Below are 23970 nucleotides of genomic sequence, written 5' to 3'. Positions count from 1 at the left end.
CTAAGTTTCCATGGGTTTACCCTAAAACAAACCAGATCTCTCTCTACATTCATTTAAACCTTTATTTTTCAGTAGTGTTGAATATTGCCACAACACACACCACCACTCGAGCAGTTCCACAAAGGGGCAGTTTCAGGGTGTGCAGCACCTTCTCCCCAGGTGAGAAGCTCTTGAACCACCACAATCCTGATTCTGGGAAATGTCTTTTAAATGCCAGTGTTTGGGATTGTCCTGAGCTGGCAGGGGAGAGTCCCAGCTTGGTTTTTTTTCCCCATCTGGCATGCCTGGGGTCAGTACCTCGTTCCAAAAGCCTCAGTGCCAGCTGGTAGGGCAAGACGTCCTCAGAGCTAGATCATGTGTGCATTAATTTGGAAGTTGCCTGCTGAGATGAAATCCTGAAGTGTAAGATAGCAGTAAAAGACCACAATCAAATTAAGCACCTCATATCTCCCTTTAAATATACTCCATGTTTAAATAAAATTTCATTATTTTTGAGTGAATGCTAAAGTATTGCAGGGCAGAGCTACAGTTGTATAACTTCAAGATGATGTGGAAGGAAAAAAAAAAGCCAGCATAATTCTGAATTGTGTATTATGTTATTGACCAACACAGGTAACAGTCTTGTTAATTTGATTTGTCATGGTCAAGTGGTAGATACCAGTCAGGTGGTGGGCTCTTCCTGAGTTTCCACACTGGAGCATATTTCTGTTTTTCCATAACTCGAGCTCTTTCACTCTTGCACAAAGCTTCCTGAAATACAGGAAAAAAATATTACCATAGTAGTGTTGGATGTTCCAGTCATACAGAGCTGATTTCTTGCTGTGAATAGTTGAGATAAAAGGAGAAATAGAAATTTATCATGCTTAAGCAGAAGTGCTAAATGCTATCTATCTAAGCCAGGATACAAGTTTTTAACTTACTCATATTTATATTTTGCCCCTGGCTCCTACGTTATGAAGGAAACTACCACTCCTGCGGAACCGTCTCTGCCAGCAGCTGTCCTGGCTGGCTGGAGGGAGGAGTTCCGCTGTAGCCTGTGCCGCAGGGCTCGTGTCCTCCAGTGTCCGCGGGGCTGTAGCCAGCGGCATTTCTGGACACCCCAGGAATGACTTTTGCCTGTAACGTGGCGGCTTTTCTTATTAGGAAGGAAATGTCACAGTAACAGAAATCAAGAGCTTTTACAGCTGAAAACTGAAAATATTCCCTGGATCCTTTACTAGGTTTTAAGACAACCCTACCCACCTCCGCTCCGAGCCGGCGCCTGCTTTGCCATACCCTCCCCAACCCCCGCGGCCGCGGGGTTTCTGTCCCAGCAGCCTCGGCCGACAGAGCCCCGGACAGACCAGGAGCGGGGCCGGTACCTGCGCGGCGGCGGCGCGGTCCCTCTCCCAGGCGCGGCAGGCCTCGTAGTCCTCCCGCCAGCGGCCGCAATCCGGCAGCTCCCCGTGCGCGTAGTAGTGGTGGAAGGCGTGGCGCAGCCCACGGCAATGCTTCCACTCCCCCCAGTAGTCCTCGCACGACCGCGGCGGCTGCGGACGGACATGGCCGGGCTGAGCTGAGCCGCGCCGCCCGCCCGCTCCCGCTCCCAGCCCCGCCGCCCCCGGCCCCGCGCCCGCTCACCCGCCAGGAGCCGCCCGTGCCCGCCATGCTGCGCCGCCGCCAATGGCCGCCGCGCTTACGGCTGCACGCGCGGGCGCGCCCAATGGCGAGGGGCGGCACAAACCGGCCCCGGGCCCGCCAGCCAATGGCTGCGCGGCGGCCGGCACGTGACAAGCGCTGCCGGCTGAGGCGCTGGGACGCGCGGCAGTCCCCGCCCTTCGGTCTTTCCAAAATCACCACACAGGGACGCGGCTGGGTACGAGGAACCTTTACTCGGACTCTCAGGAGAGCGCAGGGGCCGCACCCCGGTACGCTCCCCGGCAGACCAGAGGGCGCACAGGATACACCCGCACCGCTCCAAAGCGGCACCGGGCAGTGCAGCTGGGCCTCTCCTCTCCCTACACGTACCGTGAGATTGCTACACTACGTTATAGTATCTCAACTATTAAAAGGCATGTTATTAATTATAAATATAAAAAGCAGTTACAGGGGGTTTGCTTAGAATGATTAATAACCCAACACCCGAAGCTAAGCTCAAAGAGACTCCCTGCACAAAAGTCCTAAACACCAAAGTCACCCTTCATTTGCACCACAAAAAAAAGCTGACCTTAAATTGTGGCAAAATATATACAGAGGGAGGAAAATATCAAGCACAGAGCAACATGAGACCATCATCACCCGGGAGATGAGGGGAGGATGTAGTCTAAGAACCAGACCCTTAGTAAGGTAGATCTTGTTAGTTTTGCTTCTCAGATTTATCAGAGATCTATGTTCCCATCTTTACAACACATACAAAAAGCTTCTTCCAAATTCCCAGAACTTAATTTTCAACTGAAAATCAAGACAGCCTGAAATCTCCAGCTCTAAACATGAAACCAAAACCAAAACACCTATTAAGTGTTGCAAAACAATCTCTCAACTGCAATAACTAAGACCCAAGATGCTGCAACTGTTATTTTATTTTCCCCCTAACTAGCTGAAGGTACCACAACTTAGGGCTTTCTTCCTTTTTTGCGCAGGGACTGGCCTTCTCCTGAAAAGGCAATAAACCGGCTTCCAGATTCATCCTGGAAAAACAAAAGAGGGAAAAAAGGTTGTTACCTCTTTGCTCACTGCTTGTGTGTGATGAAAGCTGAATGATTGTTAGCAAGAATACTCCATCAGAGCAGCCACTGACTGTAGATATTTCACATCCTTAATCTAGACAAAAACTACTTTCTTCCTGAAAGTAAAACAGCATTTTGGTGACCTTTCAGCCAACTGAAAGAAGTGTGCACTGGCTTATTAAACCAACATCAGGCCAATCTATTTCCATCAGTAACAAGGACATCAGAGGTTACTTCCTGTAATTCAAACCATTCTAAACTACTACCACTTTATAACAGAAGTATGCCGTAAAAAAATCAAGAGAAAAGAGAGGGGGGCCATAAACTTGGATCAAAAACTGGGGAGGATTCAACTTTATTTACCTCTTCCACTTTCTTAACCAGTGGACGTGAATTCCTAATGAATGTGATTCTACCAATCTTGAAGTCGTAGTTGGGAATTCCTCTGGAAAACAAGCATAAAAATATTATGAATTAAGTTTTATACTTACCATTGAATTGAACACAGAGAGACCTATTCTCTGTTTGTCAGTGTAGTGCCAACACTGACTGCACATTTTCTTTTCTAAATAATTCCAGAGTTAAACCACTGAATTATTTTCTGAAGGTAGGCACAGATTGGATAAGTAAATAATCAAATACTGGAGTTGTTGTGGAAGCTTGGCCAAAGGCATGTTTCCATTAGCCTGTGGATAAAACTATTTCTTTTGTAAAGGCAAGCTCATGATGAAATTAGTTTGTCTATATTGCAGGAGCAGGGATAAAAACTGAAACTGCTCACACACTGATCCTTCACTTGCTGACAACTGAATGAAACAGATATACCTTCGGATGTCTCCTGGTTTAATTGGTGAGGGACTGGGCTCCACACCTTTCTTCTTGCCATCCAATCTGTTTCCAGATCCAGAGAATGCCTGTGGATACATAATGAGTTTTAATTTAACTCCTGGCATTTGAAAGCACCCTGCACAAGGACATTATATTCTGTAAAACCTTACAGCAATTTTTATTTAGTTATTTATTTCAGCATGCTTCTTTTTGGTACACATAAGCTGATGAATCGTGGGTGTAGGGGTCTGTTTCAGTCTCCCATCTGCCCTTTGCAGAGTAAGTCATGCTGTGCCTGGCTGTGATCACATAAAACATTCACAGGCACTTGCCAGTTAAATAACAAGCACCTCTAAGAACCGGTACTAATATTTTGTAGTTGCTCAGAACAACTTTCCCTCACCATTTTACAGCATTCACAAACCAGCAGAAATAGGGGACTTACACGAAATCCTATGTCACTCACGTATCCACTGTGGTCTGCTTCCACATCCTGTGAGGGGAAAAAGCAAGTTTATTGTGTTCATGTTCTGACATGTACATGACATGAAAACAGTTACAAGTATTTCTGACCAAACAAAACTTCAGAACAATCCCTTTCAAAAAACAACAGCTGGTAAACAACAATCTCCTAAGTAACACATGCAAAAGCTTCTGGTAAGTAAAGTTTAACCTTAAGAACTTGTTTAAAGAAAAAACATGTTGGCACTCACTGCTCCCCTCCACAAGCAATGCTGACTTCTAGGGAATACATTTTGGAAGAAGAGAAGCTTAACCTACTGTGGACTCTTCATGTTGTGCACTTCTTTCTGGTTCTTTGTATCCCAAAGGAGCATCAAAATCCACCTATTTACACAAAAAGCATAAAAAAAAAAATTAATATTTTTCTTTAAATTGTAAGCTTTATATTACTATTCCTCAAAACTCCATGAACTATTATCACTACATTTGATCTAAAAAGAACTGAGGTTTGCTTGTTAAACGTTTTACTCAGAACTAAAAAAAGACCAAGCCTCCTAGGAACGAGCCTTAGCATGTCATTGAAACAGAGCAGTAAAACAGCATCACAGTATCACTGGAGTATGAGTCAAGACACGGCTATTAAATAAAACTCAGATAAAACATGCTGAAGCCAAACATTAAGTTCTAGGCACTGCAGTCACCTGATGGTACACCAGGTGCTAATCAAGATCACAGATGGGGTTACAATGGCACATGAGTACTCTCAAATGAGTCATCTTCCCTACCCCATGGACTGCACCTTTCTTGCAGCATCAGAGGGGCTGGGTGTGCAGAGCTATCCCTGCACAAGTGCCCTCTCCTCTTGGGAAGGCACAGTTAGGGCAGACTTTCCACATCAGCTTTAACTTACGTTCATATCACACTCTATGATGGACACAGCCTTATCTGGTTTGGTCTCCATTACCCGAAGCTCATAGATCTGAAACAGTAACAGATATTTTAAGATTGCATTGTGTATAAGAAAAGCATATCTAAACCTTTCCCTTCAGAGAGCTTGAAGAAAACTGCAGTAAGTGCTCTTTAGGTTGAGGACTATACACTTCAGGGTCTCTACAGAACTTAAAAGCAAAAGTTTTTAACTTAGAAGTCAGAGAATCTATTACTGTACCTTGCTGCACTCCTACTGTACTTCAATCTACATTTTTGAAAACAAATTCTGAATTTAGGATAAATTCTTTCCCTTAACTTGTAAAACCTTCAACAGCACATTTATTTTCTTTAAAGTTTCTAAAGTTTCTAAAAGTTTAAACAGCAGCTCAGAAAAAGACTTAGCTGACTCCTTTTTCCCTCCAATAGAAAACCAACTGTGAAATCTGCCATGTGGCATTACTTGTCCAAAGCACGGCACAGCTCTGGGTTGATTGTTTTAGTACCAACATCCAACAACTGAACTCAGTCTCTAACCCTCAACCCTATACTGTACCTTTTCATTGTAGTTGATGGCAATAACGTCCCCAGTAGTTAGACAGGCAAAGTTTCTCAATGCATTTTCCAGTCTTTGGAGTATGTTAAGATAAAATATTTGTTTTCAGAGAAACATCAAAGCTTTAAAGTTACCATACTGTAGATCTCTAATCCCTGGTTTCTCAAACATGGTTTAAAAGCCATCAGTACTGCAGATAGGATTTTAGTAAATATTAGGGTGTACAAGTTTTTCAAAGGGACACTCAAAACTCATTGGATTTTAAGCCAACACTCCTCCTTCTTCACTCCAGACCACACTTTGTATCAACAGCTGATCACATCTCTGTACATCAGCTCTCCATCCCTTCTATTTTCAGAGGGAGCAGCAGTGGCCACCTACTACTGGAAGCGTATGAGTCACACCTGAAAAACTAGCTCTGTTTGATCATTCCAATTTGGAAGAGAAATTTCTTCCCCTTACTCCATAATTGAATAGGAAGGATACACAGCTTTGGGATTGGTGATGTCAAGAAAATCTGGACTCTGTGGCTGAAATTTTGAGTAAGTAGCAACTTGCAGATTAACACTCTCTACTTGCACCAGGCCTCCTTCTTCCAGCAGCAAATTCTGCATCATCTGCAAGAATGGAAACAAACAAACAAAGCCCTTTCAATATGTCTGATGTTTTCAAATCTCTCTCCTGTGTATCTCAGTTCTCGTGTATATTCAACTTCAGGAAGAACAGTCAGGTGCATGTTAAAAAGCAGTCTGCTTTGCTCAGTTAAACTTCTGTGGAGGGAAGCCTGAGCCAGAACTGAAGGCTGTTGTTGAACATGCTGTTGAACATGATCAGCAGAGACAGGCACTGTCAGGAAACGTTCCACCTCTCTAATATTAAACTTGGCAACTCGCTAATCCTACTTTTCAGGTTCTGACAGTCCAGCATGAGGCAACTCACCCAGTGTGGAAGGTAACATATGCCCTCATCAGCCACAAACTCGAGCACTCCACAGTGTGTCATTCGGTCTGAGTTTTTGTTGGTCAGCTTGAACAGCATGGGGTAAGTAATATTAAGGCGGCCTGGTGAGAAAGGAGAAAAAAATTTTCTTTGTTAAAAGCCACTAGCACATTTCTGAAGCTTTCAGAGATCAAACATCACCAAGAGAATGAGCCAGACTATAGGAGAGGATTCCACTCACACCATTATTCCAACTGCTCAAAACTACAGAGAAAGCAGATACACAAATACGGTGTTGGCATCACACTCAGAACTCTAAATGCTCAGGCAACCCAAGACTTCAGATGTCTGTACTTGAAGACAGACAAGTCCCATTAATTCTGACAGAAAAAATACCTTCAAAATACATTTTTTAAAACTAATTAGTCTCACAGTCTCTATTTAAGACTTGAATAGATAACTAAAATACTGTGGTATTTGCCTACACATTTGCTTCTATTTCTAAGGTTGTTATTCCAGAATAAAGTATTCACTTACTGAGTTGATCCAAAGCTGATGGTGGCATAATTACTGCAGAAATGAATAAGAATGTAAAATTAGGAAAAGCACGTCTGTATGAGAGTACATAACATACAATTTTATCCTTCCTTTCTCTAAAATCTCCTTTAAAAAAAGGGCGGATTCTAAAATCTGCAAATTCATTTTTAGGCAGAGACTTCAGTAGAATCAGTCATGACAAATACCCCTGCTATGTGGAGATTTCAGAATTATAATCGGGGAAAAATAAAAGAGAAGACAATACCACTACTAAAGAAAAATTTTCCCAAAGCTGATTTTAGTTGTTTGGGCTCACAGGTGCTCTTCAATCCATACCAACTCAAAACCACATAGTATTAGTCTGACAACCTGAAAATGAAGCTGGCCAATCTATTACTTTATACAGATTAAGTGAGGTACAACACGGTGGGGGCAGAAAGTAATAAACTTCCATGGCTTACACTAGATCGAAGATTGTAACAAGAAACTTTATAAAAGAAGACTGTCTCCTTCTAATGCCCATAAACCCCGATTCACTCGGTAAACATTTTTAATTACCGAGTAATGCAACGGAAGATGACCCCTCCTCCTTCCTCAAAGCCCCACCCAGGGTGCTCAGCACTCTGTCACCATGTTTTCAGTGTTTCTGCTGTCTTGGCCAAAAGCTGCATTACTTGACACTATTCATAAACACTCTTCCAACAAGTTTATTAGTCAAAATAAAACATGCACATACTCTTCCCGCCTTTCTCCACATCTGACCTGTCATTAGGTCCGGCAAGCATAGATACCGAGAAGCAGCGGTACTGGGTTGAGAAGCGGTTCTGGAACACCCGAGGGATGGGGTGGTCAAACATATTAAAAGAGAACTAGAGAGGAAAAAACAACACACAGAGAAGAACGCATTAACCAGTATCTACAGCACACAAAGTGTCACAGCACCCACTGAGAGCTCCTGAAGTGTCGCCGCCGTGACGCGGCACCTCCCCGGCCGCCCCCCAGCCTCACCATGGCGGCGGCAGCGGCGGTGGGCGCTCCCTCGGGGCAGCGGGGCCGGGCCGGGCCGGGCCAGGGCCGCTCCTTCGCCTCACGGGCTCTGCCGGGCCCCACCCACGGCCCCGCCCCTCCCAGAGTGCCGCTCGGCGCCGGCCTCTCGCGCGGCCATTGCGGGTGAGGGCGGAACGCGAGCCCTCGAGCCCTCCGAGGCGACCATCTCCGGGAGCCCCTTCTACCCGCTTGGCTCCTCTTCGGTCACCGGGTGTTGGCGCGGCCCTGCTGCCTCTTCGCCGGGCTCGCGTTATTGGCAAAGTAAACACTTCGCCCGCAGCAAAGATGGCGGACAGGGCGACAAGACCCAGGCGGCTGCTTCCGGCCGGGGCCCTCCTGGGATTGGCCAGCAGCGCGCATCGTCACCGCCTTCTCCCCAGCCCGTTGGCGAAATCCCGGAAGGGGGTTGGGCGGCTCGCGCAGGGGCGCTGAGGTGGACGCGTTCCTATTGGCCAGCGTTCTGTGAGGCGCGGACCAATGGGACACGGCGCTGCTTTGGCGCCCAGTTTGAGCGGGGGCGGGCCGTGGCTGCTGCCCGTTCCCGCCGCGCGCGCCCGTTCCCGCCATGTTCGTCTCCGACTGCCGCCGGGATTTCTACGACCTGATCGTCACCCAGGTGCGGGCAGCGGGCCGTGACCGGGGAAGGGAGTGGCACCCCAAGCGCCCCGGTGGCGGGCGGAGCGGCCTCCTCTCAGGGCTCTCTCCCCTCAGGGCTGCCGCGGTTCTCGCCGCCTCACGGCGCAGGGTTGGTGCGGGGCGTCCCCGGCTCTGCTGGCGGTGGCTGAGGCCCTCCGGTGCTCTGGGGCGGTGGCGGCCTCGCTCCGGGGGCTGCGGGGCGGGGATCGGCCGCGGGGAGCACCGGGCAGACGGCCGCGCTGAGGGCAGCGGGCCCGGCAGTCACCCGGGTCCTAAAAAATCCCTTTCCTGGGTATTTTTCCCCTTCTCTACCCATGGGAATCTGAGACAAAGCAGCGTCAGCGCGGTGAGGGCTCGCCAGGGATTTCACTTACAGTTCACCTCCTTCCTCACAAGTGATTTTGTGTGTTCTGGATCTCATGCTTAACCATGACATCTCTGAACTACTTTTTAAAGTATCTTTCCAGCCCTTTCGGTGTTACTTGCCCAGACGCTAAATACTGTTTTCTGCCATCTTTAATGTTTTTCTTGCAGTCTTTCTTGTGGCACGTCTCTCTGCTACTTTTATTTTTAACCCAGGCTTGCTTAACTCCGTTCACAGTGGATGTGTACACTGAGGCGGTGAAGCTTTTGTTGGACGGTCTTTTGTGATTTCTACCAGTGAAATGATATGGATTGTGCAAATGGAAGTATTTATCTTAATTTCTCCAGCTGTGAGGAAATCTCAAAACACCCTCCCTCCCAGAAAAAAACCAACACCCTCATGAAACGAAAAAAAAAACCCCATACCAGCCAACCTTAATTTAGGCAAAAGAATTTATTTCCTGCTTTGCCTTGCCCTTGATTTTGCTACAGATTTTCTGTTGCAGATCTGTGCTGCAAACGAATGCCATTCTAGACACAATGAAAATAATCGTAGGGCATGACTAGTTGTGAAACTTAAAAACTATGTCAGGTTCAGAGGAGTCTGAGTAGTTACATCTGCCTAAAGCAGCTGACATCTTTTGGGTATGTGGAGTTGCTTATTTTTAATATTGACAGGTATCCAAACTGGTTAATTTTGGGTGCAGTGTCCATTCAGAAGCAATCCCGTTTTATGCTTATGATAATCTCTATCTGAATTTCTGCTGTCTCAGTGTTCTATACATTTCATGTACCAGCACACTCTGTTTGGCACCTATATAAATATATTAATGCTATTATTTTGTTGCTTTTGCAGCGTGTTCTTCTTCTTGTTGCTTCAGATGTTGATGCATTATGTGCCTGTAAAATACTCCAAGTAAGTCTTGGTTCATTATCATAGCAGGCTGAACGTAGGAGAAATACGTATGCCCTGGGATCCTATAAATGGGTTTGAACTGGGAAAAGGGGGGAGGTTTAATCTGCTTTTGTAATGTTCATTACCATGAGTTATAGCACTGAAATCTGGTGAGTCATACTCTCAGAGTTTGTGTAGATTTGTCATTTTGGATGTCTTTATTTGAAAGATTTTTATGGAATCGAATCATAGCGTGGTGTAGTGTTGCAGGAGAAGCTTTTTCCCCTCCCCTTTGCTAACATCTGTTGCTTCCTTGCAGGCTTTGTTTCAATGTGACCATGTGCAATACACACTCGTGCCAGTGTCTGGGTGGCAAGAACTTGAAACTGCCTTTCTCGAGCATAAAGATCAGGTGAAAAAATACTGGAAAATTTTTAAGCTGCAGCTCATCTTTCGTAAAGATAAACTTCTCCCCTTCCCCAATTTAAAATATCAGCACTTAAGCTCATGATTATTAGTGGTTACTTCAAAACTGTGGTTGCATTTCAACATACTAGTAATAAACGAGTGAAGTTTTTAACATGACCTTGACTGAATGTGCTGTAATGTTGATAGAGTCAAGTTAAGTTTGCACACATTTTGAGATACAAAGGTGGTGATACTAGATGTCCAACATCCCTGAATTGTATGTTTTGCCTCAAAAATTTTTTTCTGTCTCAGAGACATCAAATATCAGAAAGTAAATACAAGTTTTGGCAATGATGAGTGCTTTGGAGGTTTTGTAAACGTGTTTTCAGTTTTCCATGTTTCCTGGCAATTTAAGTAACACTCTGATTCTTTTTTTCTGCTTTTGTTTGCAGTTCAAATATTTTGTTCTTATTAATTGTGGTGCCAATGTTGACCTCCTGGAAATCTTGCAGCCTGAAGAGGATACTCTTTTTTTTGTATGTGACAGTCACAGACCAATCAATGTAGTGAATGTTTACAATGACACACAGGTAAAAGCTTTTCTTTCTTCTCCCCACAGTGTGGTGGTGAGCAGTGTAGTGCTTTTCTGTGTTTGCAGGACATTAGAGCATTAGCTTGTAGGTCAGAAAGCAGCATTAGTAAGTAAATATTTGCAGTAGTAATGTATGTGATCAGAAAAAATCCTATTTCCAGTAGTAAAATCTCTTAATGTTAGCAATGTGGTAGTTGTCAGTAGTAAACACCTGTTAATCTTGTTGTTATGAATCAAATTGCCATAAATCAGAGGATAAACATCCTCCAGAATGTAACATGTATTATCCCTCAGCATCTAGCAACACACAGAATTTGAAGTATTAAGCACAAATTATTTGATTTTAACAAGCATTAAAATGATAATTATTTCAGTAATGCTGTAACAAAGGAATATGGATTTTTACTCTTATTGTCTATAAATCACTATGGTATTTGTACTAAAAACCAATATTTTTTAATGTCAGGAATCAATCACAGCCTAAATGAATTTTTAGTTTCTTTTACTAAGTAAGAGTCCATTTTGCTCACTATATAAGATACTTACTCTAAAATACAGTTTTCTTCTTGCTAGATTAAGCTGTTAGTCAAGCAAGATGATGATCTTGATGTTCCTGCTTATGATGACATCTTCAGAGATGAAGAGGATGAAGAAGAGGACTCAGAGAATGAAAGTGATGGCTCAGAACCCTTAGAGAAGCGCAGACGCTTTGAAGAGGTTTGTTTCACTGCTGTGTTGTGAAAGGAAGAAAAATAACTCTGCTATTACATAGATTTTACATCATAATAATATTTAATTTTAAAATTGTGTTCCATTAGATCACAAATCCAAGTGTACAATTTAAAAATAATCTACTACAACAGGTACAGTTTCACATAAAAAAAATTATTTATCTGAACTACACAGAAATATTTTCTCCAAATAAAAAAATGTTTTGAACTTGCTTATGCATAATTCTTTGTATAATCAGTGAACTGGAGAGATCTATCTCCTAATATGTGCTATGGGCTTGGCAGTCTAGCAATAGAACTTGTTTAGGTATGAACTCCTAAAACAAAAGTGTGAAGGTACAAGCTCAAACAGTTTAGCAATGCATTTTGTCTGTGCTTGTAGCAGTAAACTAACAAAAGTATATTAAGTGTACACATGAAATTAAATTTGCCATGCTACTTGCAGCGTATTTTCTATTTATATTATAGAAGCAAGCAGAGGAATGAGACCAGCAACATTAAGGGGCAACTAAATACGAAGACATCCTTAGATTAATATATATTTCACGTTATCTTCCCATTAGCATTGTATGTTTTTTTACTACTAATGTAAAAAAGGCACTATCTTAGCAAAAGAAGATACCAAATTCAAAGGAAAATTACCAATACACGAAAACTTTTCTCAAATCTATTAAATATTTCACAAAGATCTTATGTGTGTTCCTTGGAAATATTGTTGGTAATACTTTTCTCATTAGATGTTGTAAATGGCAATATTCTTTTTTTTCTTTTTTTTTTTTTAAAGAAAGCTTTAAAACAAAAATTTTAATTACATTTTTTAAATTAAGTTTTAATTGAGGTATTTAGATGCTAATCTGTTAGAATATTTTTTATAGCTTTTTAACATGCTGCAAATTAATTTACAGGAGGTAATAGAGAGGACAATGAGAAGGCGACAAAGGCGAGAATGGGAAGCACGCAGGTGTGTAAATAGGTGTTTCGTGTGTTGCTTCTATCTTCTTCTTTCATTCTTTGATTAAAATTGTGTTAAGTATACAAACACAAGATACTAAGCTGTGATTTGCAACATGCTTTAGTTGTAATTTTGTTTACAAAAGCTAGAGAAAGCGGAGAGAGATACTTAGTACATAAAAAAGTGTTTAAATGGAGGAAATTGTAAACAGTAATTTAAAATTTGAGTACCAATAGGTGGATTGGCTCACTTCAAATACTGTAATATTCTTACCTGTCTTGGGGTGAAATTTGTGCTTATGTTTTCTACTTTTACAATTCCACTGTAGTCAATAGGAATGAGCAGAAACAAATCAGATAAAATGGGATTTGAGGAATAATGCTGTAAAAAATTTTTCCTTTTTGCTTTATGAGTACATTTCATTGTGGCTTCCACGTTGTTACTAAAGACTAATTGCTTTGCAGATAATTCCTAACCTGAGTTTAATATTTTTAATTGCTAAAATGGAATTTAAGTATTAATCACCATTTCTGGCTTATATTTTTCATAGGATCCAATGACCAGTTCAGCATTTAGTCAAATGTGGTTTTTTTCTCCATTTTAGACGAGAAATTCTTTTTGATTACGAGCAATATGAATACCATGGGACCTCAGTAAGTATAAACTCTGTTTGCTATAAAACTTCAAGGTGGGAATGTAAAGGTAATCGGACAATATCCAATGTTATAATTACAATTATATAATTACCTAACAATACTATTCAATATAATAATATTATTACATCTTGCTATTTTTGTATCTTATTGTTATATATATATAAGCTACATTATATATATACAAGTAGTTTAACTTAGTTTAATGTTTTTAGATCTTTAAAAGGGTATCTATCATTTACAAAATACTGTCTCAAAGACTCGAGCATGTAGGAAAGTTGTTTGTCTTTCAAAGTGTCAGGCTATCCTAAACATAGCACTTAGGACATCAAACTGTTCCTTCTGTCATTTGGCCTCTCTGATTATATTTTATTAAGTGTTTGCTTTATACATAATGCAGATTTACAGAGCTCTCTAGAATATTTTTCTTTCTACTTAGTATCTTAGGAAGCAGCTGGCAGATTGTCAGACTCCAGTGTGATTTCTAGAGCTTTAATAACACGTGCTAGTACTTGGCAGATTTAACTGTTCTATTTGTTTAGTGAACTGTGTCTTGTGCTCATTTATCCTGTCTTTTTTGCTTCTCCCTCTTGTAGTCTGCGATGGTGATGTTTGATCTGGCATGGATAATGTCTAAGGACTTGAATGACATGTTGTGGTAGGTTTCTATCATCATTTTTGTAGTGTTTGGACGCTTAAACCTGTTGCAAAGACAGGCAAGATTTCCCAAAATTATTTGGTTTCAGTATGAGATTCCAGTTTCTTTTGTACTTGTCTTCAACTAGAGGATGCATCTGTGTAAATTAATTAAAAGGAAAAAGGGAGAATGGTACTTTGTGTATGTCTGCAAAAAAGGGAATAATAGTAGATGATTTTGTTATTAACTTCTATGTACTGCTAGTAAACAATGTTTCTGATTCATTCTGTTACATACTTAGAGGACTAAATATAATACACTCTATTGGAATATTTGTGAGTTTAACCTTTTTTTTCTATTTCTTTTTTCTTCCAAAAAAATTTTAGGTGGGCTATTGTTGGCCTAACAGATCAATGGGTCCAAGATAAAATCACTCAGTAAGAAAGTTGTTGGTTTTTTTTAAATTTATCTTTTTTATTATTCTTCTTCCTTATTTATTTGTCTATCTTTTAAAATTTTGGTTTTGGGAGTAACTAACAGCAATTAGTAGAGATCAGGAAGCGTAAGGGTATTATTATAACAGATGTAATTAACTAACAGTGATATTAAATATATTAATACCTGAATGTGATCTGTTGCCTTCCAAAAATAAGAATATATATGTCTTAAAAAATTACTTTCTATTATTTAGAATTTTTAAGCTAACTTTGTTTTTCACAAAATTATAAATCAATTGCCTCTGGTCTGGGAAGAAATGGTGTTTAATAGTAGTTTACCTAATCATGAACTTGATACAGCTTTATTAAAGGAAAAATTTGTATGTTCTGTATCCTCCAGCTGCCTTTACAGTTTTAATGAACAAGTTTCAGATATTTTTCCTCTTTTTTTGTTATTTCCTACTAGATATGATCAGAATTCTAGTGTTACATGTGTCGACTTTAATTCTGGTGTTCTATTGTTACTAATACATGGACATTTTTGAAGAGATAAATGTAATAAGTAACTGATTTCATTGGTCAGTCTGTTGGTTTTTGTTGTAACTGCATGGGTGTATAGATGAATATTGAAAAAATATTATTTAACAAGTTGGGGGGTTTAAAAATGTATCTACAGTTTTCATGCTGCTGATTTTAGGAAGCAATTTTGTGTTCTTGTTATCAAGAACAAAAATTCCCAGGCAGAAAGTGAAGTGACAAACTTGTTTTTGTTTAAGAATGAAATATGTGACTGACATTGGGGTCCTGCAGCGCCACGTGTCTCGCCACAACCACCGCAACGAGGATGAAGAGAATTCTCTGTCCATTGACTGCATGAGAATTGCATTTGAATATGAGTATCCTTAAAGAAGGTCTGGGGAAAATACACACTACCCCTCTCTGGTGAACCCCTCTGGAGTTTTTATCTAGGGGAAAAAAAATCCCAGCACCATCTCTGCTGAGAATTGAAATAAAATAAAGGGAAATCTGAATGTTTGTTGTGCATGAATCCCTCTTTCAGCAGCTTGTGGAGCTTCAGTTCAGCTTAACCTTTCAGAACTGGTTACTGTTCTGTACTGTACTGAGGTCAGTGTTGCTCCTCTTGTGTTACATCACCTGAGCTTCTCACTGCATCTTGTGCAGCACAGACATGCAATGTGTAAGGGCAGCTGAATACTTACCTACTTGTTGTGGAGTTTGTGGGGTCAGAGGATATTTGTGCTTGCAGTTATTTGCCATAACTCCTGTTCAGCCTGCGCCTGGCACTGTATCAGCACTGGTCTCTCTACGAAAGTCTCTGTAACACCTCATACACCTCTGCTAGCCTTAAGCTTTGGTCTGTACAAGGGCAGAAGAGGCTCCAGGAGTTTTTGGCAGACATGGGGTGAGTTATAAAAATCTGGATCTTTTTTTTTTTTCAGTGACTTACAGGAAAATACAGCTTGCAAGTAGCCAAGCTGTTGGTTTTTAAATATGATTGTGGGGCCCTGAATAGGTGGCAGTGTCTCTGAGTTACACAGCTTGTGTATTGGTTTACAAGGAACGCTTGCTGTATGCCTTTATGGATGGCAGATCAGTAAAGTAACCTCTGCTTCCTCACATCCACTTTTCAATGACTGAAAAAACAAATGCCTGCAAGTTTAGTCAGACTTAACCTTAGTAAATTATCTAATAATTTTAAAAGTCCTATGAGAAAAAGGCAAAATACCTGTTTCCTCTGGCATACCTGTCAATTAATTTTTTCCTTCTGTTCTTAGTTTGCCTTTGAAGCAAGTGAAACAGAAATTTAATTCCATGGACATATCTTTGAAAGAAAATCTTCGGGAGATGATTGAAGAATCTGCAAACAAATTTGGGTAAATTGTTTTAATACAAAGACTTTATCTCAAAGTACTTTTCAATTAAGTTCAAATATTTTTGTATGAAGAAGATCTAATATGTTCTTTTAAAAATATGGTTCTTCGATTGACAAAGTAACACTAGACTTGTTGCAAATGTTAGGATAAGGCTTTTCTTCATGTTCTTTAGATTAACATACTCAGGAGACAACTGGTCAATGTTGATAATGTTGATGAACTTTCCTGGTTTATTTCATTTTGCAGAATGAAAGATTTACGAGTTCAGACCTTCAGCATTCACTTTGGCTTTAAGAACAAATTCTCAGCAAGTGACATAGTTTATGCAACAACTTCTCTCATGGAGAATATAGAGAAAGAGGGGCCTGAAACAACTAATTTCATTAAGGCTTTGGACAGTCTCTCCAGGTACTCAAACATGCCTCTTAAGTATTTTGCAATTTTATTTAGGGAAATGTATTGGGATTATGGATCTAAAATATTAATTGTTGCTTCATAAGCTATTGAAGAAAAAAACCAAAACATCTCCGTGAATAGTGTTCATGTGAAAAACTTTAATAAGAAAGTGTCTATTTTTATTCTTTTTGTTGCAGGGGTAACCTGGACAAGCTGCACCAAGGACTGGACCTAGCCAAAAAGCAGTTACGTGCCATTCAGCAGACAGTGGCCAGCTGTATTTGTACCAACCTTGTCATTTCTCAGGGGCCCTTTCTCTACTGTGCCCTCATGGAGGTCAGAATTCTGTGACTTCAAATGGCTTCTCATTTGACTCTCCTTTTTGACTGTATCATCCTTGAATAGCAGTTTCCCTAACTGCTTGGCACAGTAAGAGCTACTTCGTAAGAAAGAACCTATTTCTCTGTACTGTGCTGTCCTCTGATGGGTCAATATCGACATTGCTCTGAACTTCCCTAAGGCAGAATCAGCCCTCACAAACAGGAGAGGGCTTCACTGCAAAGCTGGGTGAGCTCAAACTCCTATATTGTAATGGTTCTTATTAGTGTTCTTTGAGCCACACAAAGCTTCTGGACTTGTCAGTAGGTAATAAAATTAAGTTATTAATTAAGTATAAGAATCATCTTGGATTGTAATTGAAATAATTCTTCTTTTCCTAGGGCACACCAGATGTGAAACTGTTTTCCAAACCAGTGTCTCTGTGCCTGCTTAGTAAATACTTACTGAAATCGTTTGTTTGCTCTGTAAGTAAATCAAAAGCTTTTGACTCTCAACCTTCTGGCTGGTGTAGTACTTATTGTTCTGTCAGATACTTGCAGCTGATTATTAAAAGCATTATATGAAACTATTAATAATATTTTTCTGCTGATTGATTGGATGATTTTAGCATAGTTGTGAATGCTGCTCTAGGGAAGATACCTACTTGGGACACTTCATAGCACTGCGTTTTCATTACTAAGATAATTACAATCTAAACACTTGTGTAATTTTGTAAGTTTTGAGGGAGTACATCACTGAAATTTCTACTAGTCCTTAAAGTGACTTTTACTCTAAGGAAGAAGTGGATTAAGAGATCCTGTAAAGAAACCACCTTCTGTTGAGCTGTGGAATAGCTGTATCCTTAGGTGGCTATTTGTAATACTATCTCACATGGAGAACTGATATTAAATTGCTTTCTGAGCCTTGTGTAACAAAGAGGCTTTCTGACTTCCAGACAAAAAACAAGCGTTGCAAGCTGCTGCCCCTGGTCATGGCTGCACCCATGGATGTTGAACAGGGAACTGTGATCATGGTGGGGATTCCTCCGGAGACAGAAAGCTCGGACAAAAAGAAGTAAGCATAACGTTTACAAGCAAATATATCTTTCCTGTACTTATTTAATACTGATTATGTTGACTTGAATTGTTTCCTTCTCAAAAACACACCTTTTGCATACAGTGTGCATGAGATACTTCAAGAGAAGATACAGATCTTCAAGACCTTCCTTACAAGGCTTTTTCTTTTCCTTCCTTCTTAAAAAAGGGAAATAGTTCACTATATGGCCCATTACTTCACTTCTAAAAGCCTCCAATGTAAATAATCTTGCACGTGAATAAGTGAGGTGCGTGTTGAATACACCTGGAAAAACATCTGGGAGCCATTTCCACCTCTCAGCCAGGAAAAAGTTCCATGCTTCTACCTTGGCAAACATCCTTTCCTGTGACGCTTATTTGTATTTCTACTTCTGCCTCAGCTTTTTTGGAAGAGCCTTCGAGAAGGCTGCGGAGAGCACCAACTCCCGGACGCTGCACAACCACTTCGAGATGTCGAGTGAGTAGCGCTGCCCCGCTCCGGGGCCCGCAGGGGGCGGTGCTGGCGCGGCTCCTTTGTGCGGGTCTGTGCTGCAAACGCAACCCACGGGAGGGCTCGGCCCGGGCTCAAAGCGCTGCCTCCGGCTGCAGAAACTAAAAACTTATCTTTTCGAGGCAGTCTGCATTTTGCATGCAGCAACGGTTTTCACATTTGCACTTCACTTTACAGTCCGTGATGTTATGTGTGAAGGCTGTAAATTTAGCAGCCGAACCAAGCATGGTACTGATGAGACGCTTAGGCAGTGAAATCAGCCCAACTTGCACATGCTTGAAAAAGAGACAGGCTTTTTTAACAATATATATTTATCTATGCATGTTGAACATACAAAGAAATACTCTTAGATTTAAGAAGTGCCTGCTATATTGTGTAGTGAGCACCTAGAAATTAGTTTGCTAAGATCTAAGCACAAAATAAACAATCTCTTCTGCATTTTGTCCAAATAGCTTCTCCTTTTTTAAAGTCGAGTAAGAATATAAATTGGTATACTCAGGCTTATTGTTCTTCAAGTGTGACATCTGGTATATCTTTCAGTTATTTGCATCCTGTAATAAAATATTTCCTATTTTAGTAATTGAATTGAAAACAGAAGATCGGAGCAAATTTCTGGATGCACTCATTTCTCTCTTGTCCTAAAGGTAAGACACTGTAAGGATTAATCTAAAAATTATTACAAATCAAGTAGCCTGCTACTATCTGTAGAATATTTTTTTAAAATGTGGCAACCTTTAGTGAAAATATAAATTGAAGCTAGGAGTTTCTTACAAAGACAATTGTTTTCGTTTGGAGGAGGAGGAGGCAGACAATGTACAAATGAAATTTTTTCTTCCTTAAGAGATGTAAGTTTTGTCATCCATGAGCTTCTCTTTCATTGTTCTTAACTTTTTGTGGCTTTTTAACTTAGGGTGGAAAAGGAGCATGTGTTTGTGTTGTGAGAGAAATGGCAATATTAGCCAATTGTAGCTGACACTCTGTTACTGACATTTAATTCTGATGGCTTGAGATCAGGATGGAATTTTGGCCACAGCAGTGCCACTGGCTTTGACATTAATGCAGAATTTGCATTTTTCTTTCACAGTGTTAGGTTTGTAGTTTATGTTGCTGTGTAGTTTTTGCCTGGAGCAGAGATGAGGATGTAAGACTTTACTTGTAGTTGTGACAAATAGCTTCACACTAGTTCAAAGCTGCTTGTTAGACAGCAGAGTCATGCATGGCTTACAGGATTTCTATGTTGGTTTGTTTCTTTCTTTACACTCTGACTACTGATTGTTTTGTCTTCTGCTCTTGTTATGCAGTGGTGCCTTTTGGCTCCTTGTGCTGGAAGCTGAGGATGAGACCCTCTGAAATTATTTTGGATGTTCCAAAGTTCATGGTGCTGCAGTTTTGGTGTGTCTTAGGTACTGGTACAGGCCTGGACCGGTGTTTTTATGCCTTTTGGGAGGTCAAAAGGATTTTGATCTCAGCACAGAGATACTGAACACATCATTTTCTAAACATCCCACCCTTGTAATGGCAAAAGCTGTCACCTGGTATTTGTATACTGGATTTCTATTTATCAGACCTGCTTTTATTAGTAGACTATACTCTTGTGATGTTCAGTTGTTGACCCATAACAAAAAATAGGTTTTGAAGTTCCATATTTATATTACCATTCAAATGTGCTTTTAAAATTGTCTTGAATGCTTTTTATTTTTTTGAACAAACTATTTGAAACTCTCCTTGAAGTTCTAGAATATTGAAACTGGTTTTTAGTACTGTCAGGTTGAAGTCTTGTAGTTTAATTGAAAGACTTGTTTTGTGAGAGGAGTTTTAAGATTTTAGGGTTTTTAAAATCCAAATACTGAGTAACTGCCAAATACCAAATGAAAAATCTGGGGAATGCCAGTGTTAATAAAGCCTTTTTAGTCATGCATTGTGATACTGCATTGTCACTTGTAGCTTGACTCTGGGAATAGTTTTCCTGGAAGGAGGCTGAAATACTATGATAATTCTGTGAAGACTGTAGCACTATAAATATTGACAGAGTAGCTTATCCTGTTCCATAACAGCTTTCATTTTACTTTGGCCATATGAAATGGGTTATTGGCCTTACCCTGCTGTGCATTGGTGAGTGTGTATATGTGTACATGTGGAATGCTTTTCTACTTGAAGTGTTTGCTTGAATTCACTGTGACTTCAATGTTTTCATGTATTATAATGAATAAGTAGTTTATGTATTATTACATCATTCTTTGTACATATTTTAATACAGATTAATTTAATATTAAATGTGATTTAAATGTAGCCAATAGAAACCTAATTAAACTATTTTTATTCAAACAAAACCTGGTTTGAGTTTTTAAAAAATGTTTTATATGTTGTCATCTTATCTGAATAAAATCACTGTGCCAAGCTGGGATGGCCAAAAAATTGTGGTTCCTTAGATAAAGCAGTGCTTTATCAATTTTGGTTTTGCATGCTTACTAGGTAGTATTGGCAATAAATGATATTGCCCCTTACCAGCACACTTTGGGTTTTACACAGCATACAATAATTCTATCACTTTTCCGAAGTGCCTTACTGGGCATTAGATCTCTGGAAATGGAAACACAGAAGCTTCTGCTGTCTTTTGAACAGGCCAATTAATGTGTAAAAGGTAGGAGTCTGCCAACAGATAAAAAAATTTGCATGTCAGCATTTTACAATGTGTGCAATAGAATCCAATGCTCCTTATGTAGTTTATTTTAGGCTCTAGAATTTGTAGATTAATATGTTAATACTACCTGGAGAATAATTGTATGAGGAAATTATGGAGCAGTTTCATTCAGCAGCAGTAACTTGATGGTTTGAGTGGCCCACTGAAATTTGTGGAGGTTAGGTAAACCCCATGGTCACTTGCCATCTCTGCCTGAAGAGATAATTATGCTTTTGACTGATGATCCCAAACAGAAATTACGGCTCTAATGAGTCATTTTAAAATAAATAGAGCACTGAGAAATCAACTAAGCCTCTTAAATGTACAGTTATATTCCACCTAGCCATCTCTGAATGCAAATAGAAACATTCCCTAAGGATTATATTGAAGCTGCAGTAACTCTTCCAACATGTTGGCTTGCTGTAATAATAGCCTCCTAATCAGGTCTTTAAATATTTCTGCTGCTGCTAATCTGAGAACAATAGCAGTATGAAACAAATCCTTTAAAATGTTTTAGGTTTTTCTAACAAAATAAAATGATGAAAAACCTTAAATACCAAAGTACTGAAGCGACTGAACAAGCTGATTTATACCATTCCTGCTCAGTAATTTCATGGCTGGTTTCTTTATGGGGTGATAAATTTACACATAATTGAAATTGCACAGTAAGGACCTGATCTGATTGGAATTGAAGTGAATTCCTTTCCACAAAAGAATTGTGGTGACTTAATAGACTTGTACCTACCAATGTCAAGGTTGCATAGTGGGTAAGAATTCATTCTTACCTCCTTTCCTATTTCTCTTTAGGAGGAAAAAAAAAAAAAAGAAAATTCAGGAATGTTACAGCTTCCTTGTATGAAAGACCTACACGGTCTGTGCCAGTTTGGTTGAGGCAGTAACAGCCACAGGGGGAGGCCAGTGGGCTTTGGTCAGTGGCTTGGCCTCTTTAATGTCAGAAGCAGGTGCTGGGGAAGGGTAGAGAAACAAAGCAGTTGCATATGGTGCTTCCTTCCAGATACAAACAAGTGCTGTCCCAGTGCTTGTGCTCAAGGACATCCTGAGCCAGGTGTGGTTTCTGTGTGTTTGGTCACTGTCAGTCATTATCTGGGAATCTGGATTCACTTCCTCCCAGATCCTTGCAAAATTCTTGCCTGTGCAGTATCTTTTGGTGAGTAGATCTGCAGCCTAGCTAGATATTGTATGAAAAACTACAACTCTATGGAATAGTGTATTAGTGCTGATTGTTCTTATTAATGGAAGTTAAAATCTCTTCAGTGATTTCTAAGCAAATTACTTTGCAAGTATTCATTATTTTTACTTGCTATCATAAAACTTTTTATTATAAAGAACAGAAAACATTCCTGGGTTGAATATTTGGCGATATAAGCAGATTTTGTCTTGATCTACAGGAGTATATATGTTTATCATCAGACTGTCTTTTATGCTTTGGTACTTAGATGAAAAGGTAGTTGATACTACAACAATAGGAGCTCTAGTTCATGAGCCATATCAAATTTAGCTACAGTATCTGCTGGTTTTTCCCACTACTCCCTGTGACTACTCTCTTAGAGCCTACTGCTCTGCATTTATGGCAGATGCAATAAATCAGAGCTACTTCAGAATCTGATGTTTTTAGCTGCTCTATCAGCAATTTGAGTTTATATTAGTAGATAGCAATCATCACTTGTAAACCTGACAGGATCTGAGAGAGCCATTGCAGTCTTAAAATGTTGAATTGCAGGAGAGCTGTTTGATTGTTTAGTTAAATCCCATGTACTCTAGAGAACTCAGGTAGGAAAAGTACCTTAGAATTGACATGTTTGACATCTTTTATGCTCCAGTTTCACTTTTTCCACTCCTGTTTTCAGTACAACTTTTCCAATGCTAACCTGTCCAGAAATACAAGAGAAATAAAACTTTACATCACTCTAATCACTAGTCTGGAGTACCCCAGTTGTAAGGTCCAGAAGAGGAAGTTTTAAAATCAGTCTCTTTTGTACAGAAGTTCTTTGAAGATGGTTTTGTTGGGTTGAATTGGCCTCTCAGGGTGTGCTAACTTGTAAAGAGGGGAGTAGTACAGAGCAGTATTTATTAAAAGGGAAATGGAGTAATCACAACTGAGGAGGAATCAAAACGTAAAACACCAGGACTGTTCTCACGACAATAAACAGTATCATTTGTTGATTTTATGTGTACATCTGTCAATCAATGGTTTTGGTTTCCTCATAGAAGGAATATTCTTGAAAACATTCCTCTGAAAGTTCCTTTGTGAGTAAGCTTGCCTTGAGGGAAAGAAAGCAGTGAAATGTTTGTTTCTTTAAATGGAAAAATTGAAATCCCTCTTGGCACTTGTGTACCATTGTTGGCTTCAAGGTGGTACTAAAAGTTCCCTTGGAGCAGATTCAAGAACTGAAAAAAAAGCTGCCCAGGGTGGAGCTCAAAAATGCCACCTTTATGTACAAGCATTTGGGTTATAAACACTTAGCAGGAAATACTGCAGAACATTCACTAGGGAAAGAAATTTATGTGAGCTTTTTATTTCAGACTGGACTCCCATTCTGTTAAAGCATTTGACTATTGATTTTTGTCATTCAGAAGGTGGCATAATTAGAGAAGCAATGCAAAGGTCAGATATTGAAAATAAGCAAGAGATCCTTTACTTCATGGTGCCCAAACTCATGACATCCCTGGGTCTGACAGAGCAGAGAATGTGCGTTTCCCAGTCACTGCTGCTGTGTGATAGAATAATTTTGACTTCCTCTGCCCCCTCAAGGCAGTTGTGGCTGCTGGGT

General features: G+C 40.2%; 3 protein-coding genes across 6 annotated transcripts; 1 reads left to right on the top strand and 2 right to left on the bottom strand.

The window, feature by feature from the left end:
- Positions 1-44: 44 nt before the first annotated feature.
- C15H22orf39 (chromosome 15 C22orf39 homolog) lies at positions 45-1719 on the bottom strand. 3 transcript variants are annotated; one of them, XM_039561164.1, is made up of 4 exons: positions 1621-1719; positions 1362-1529; positions 605-750; positions 45-395 (listed from the first exon to the last, which is right to left on the bottom strand). In XM_039561164.1, exons 1-3 carry the CDS (start codon positions 1645-1647, stop codon positions 625-627), a joined length of 321 nt encoding a protein of 106 aa, XP_039417098.1. In that variant the 5' UTR covers positions 1648-1719; the 3' UTR covers positions 45-395; positions 605-624. The 3 variants fall into 3 exon arrangements, with proteins under 3 accessions (XP_039417098.1, XP_039417096.1, XP_039417097.1); XM_039561162.1 differs by having other exon boundaries at positions 659-750; XM_039561163.1 differs by having other exon boundaries at positions 45-750; positions 1621-1718.
- Positions 1720-1852: 133 nt separating this feature from the next.
- On the bottom strand, positions 1853-8070 carry UFD1 (ubiquitin recognition factor in ER associated degradation 1). 2 transcript variants are annotated; one of them, XM_039561160.1, is made up of 12 exons: positions 7963-8070; positions 7691-7823; positions 6955-6987; positions 6418-6539; positions 5965-6095; positions 5479-5551; positions 4906-4974; positions 4314-4379; positions 3979-4026; positions 3531-3619; positions 3069-3150; positions 1853-2666 (listed from the first exon to the last, which is right to left on the bottom strand). In XM_039561160.1, exons 1-12 carry the CDS (start codon positions 7963-7965, stop codon positions 2592-2594), a joined length of 924 nt encoding a protein of 307 aa, XP_039417094.1. In that variant the 5' UTR covers positions 7966-8070; the 3' UTR covers positions 1853-2591. The 2 variants fall into 2 exon arrangements, with proteins under 2 accessions (XP_039417094.1, XP_010396481.1); XM_010398179.3 differs by lacking the exon at positions 7963-8070 and having other exon boundaries at positions 7717-7817.
- A 417-nt stretch (positions 8071-8487) lies between these two features.
- Positions 8488-20835, top strand: CDC45 (cell division cycle 45). Its single transcript, XM_039561159.1, has 19 exons — positions 8488-8617; positions 9857-9916; positions 10215-10307; positions 10756-10893; positions 11469-11612; positions 12532-12587; positions 13183-13231; positions 13828-13889; positions 14255-14305; positions 15082-15201; positions 15597-15728; positions 16102-16200; positions 16447-16608; positions 16794-16932; positions 17316-17399; positions 17870-17988; positions 18389-18465; positions 19076-19142; positions 19800-20835. The coding sequence occupies exons 1-18, from the start codon at positions 8567-8569 to the stop codon at positions 19138-19140; spliced, it is 1701 nt and encodes a 566-aa protein (XP_039417093.1). The 5' UTR covers positions 8488-8566; the 3' UTR covers positions 19141-19142; positions 19800-20835.
- Positions 20836-23970: the final 3135 nt, after the last annotated feature.

Source organism: Corvus cornix, chromosome 15, assembly GCF_000738735.6.
Source record: "Corvus cornix cornix isolate S_Up_H32 chromosome 15, ASM73873v5, whole genome shotgun sequence".
NCBI classification, from domain to species: Eukaryota; Metazoa; Chordata; class Aves; order Passeriformes; family Corvidae; genus Corvus; species Corvus cornix.
This window is presented reverse-complemented; position numbering and strand designations above follow the sequence as displayed.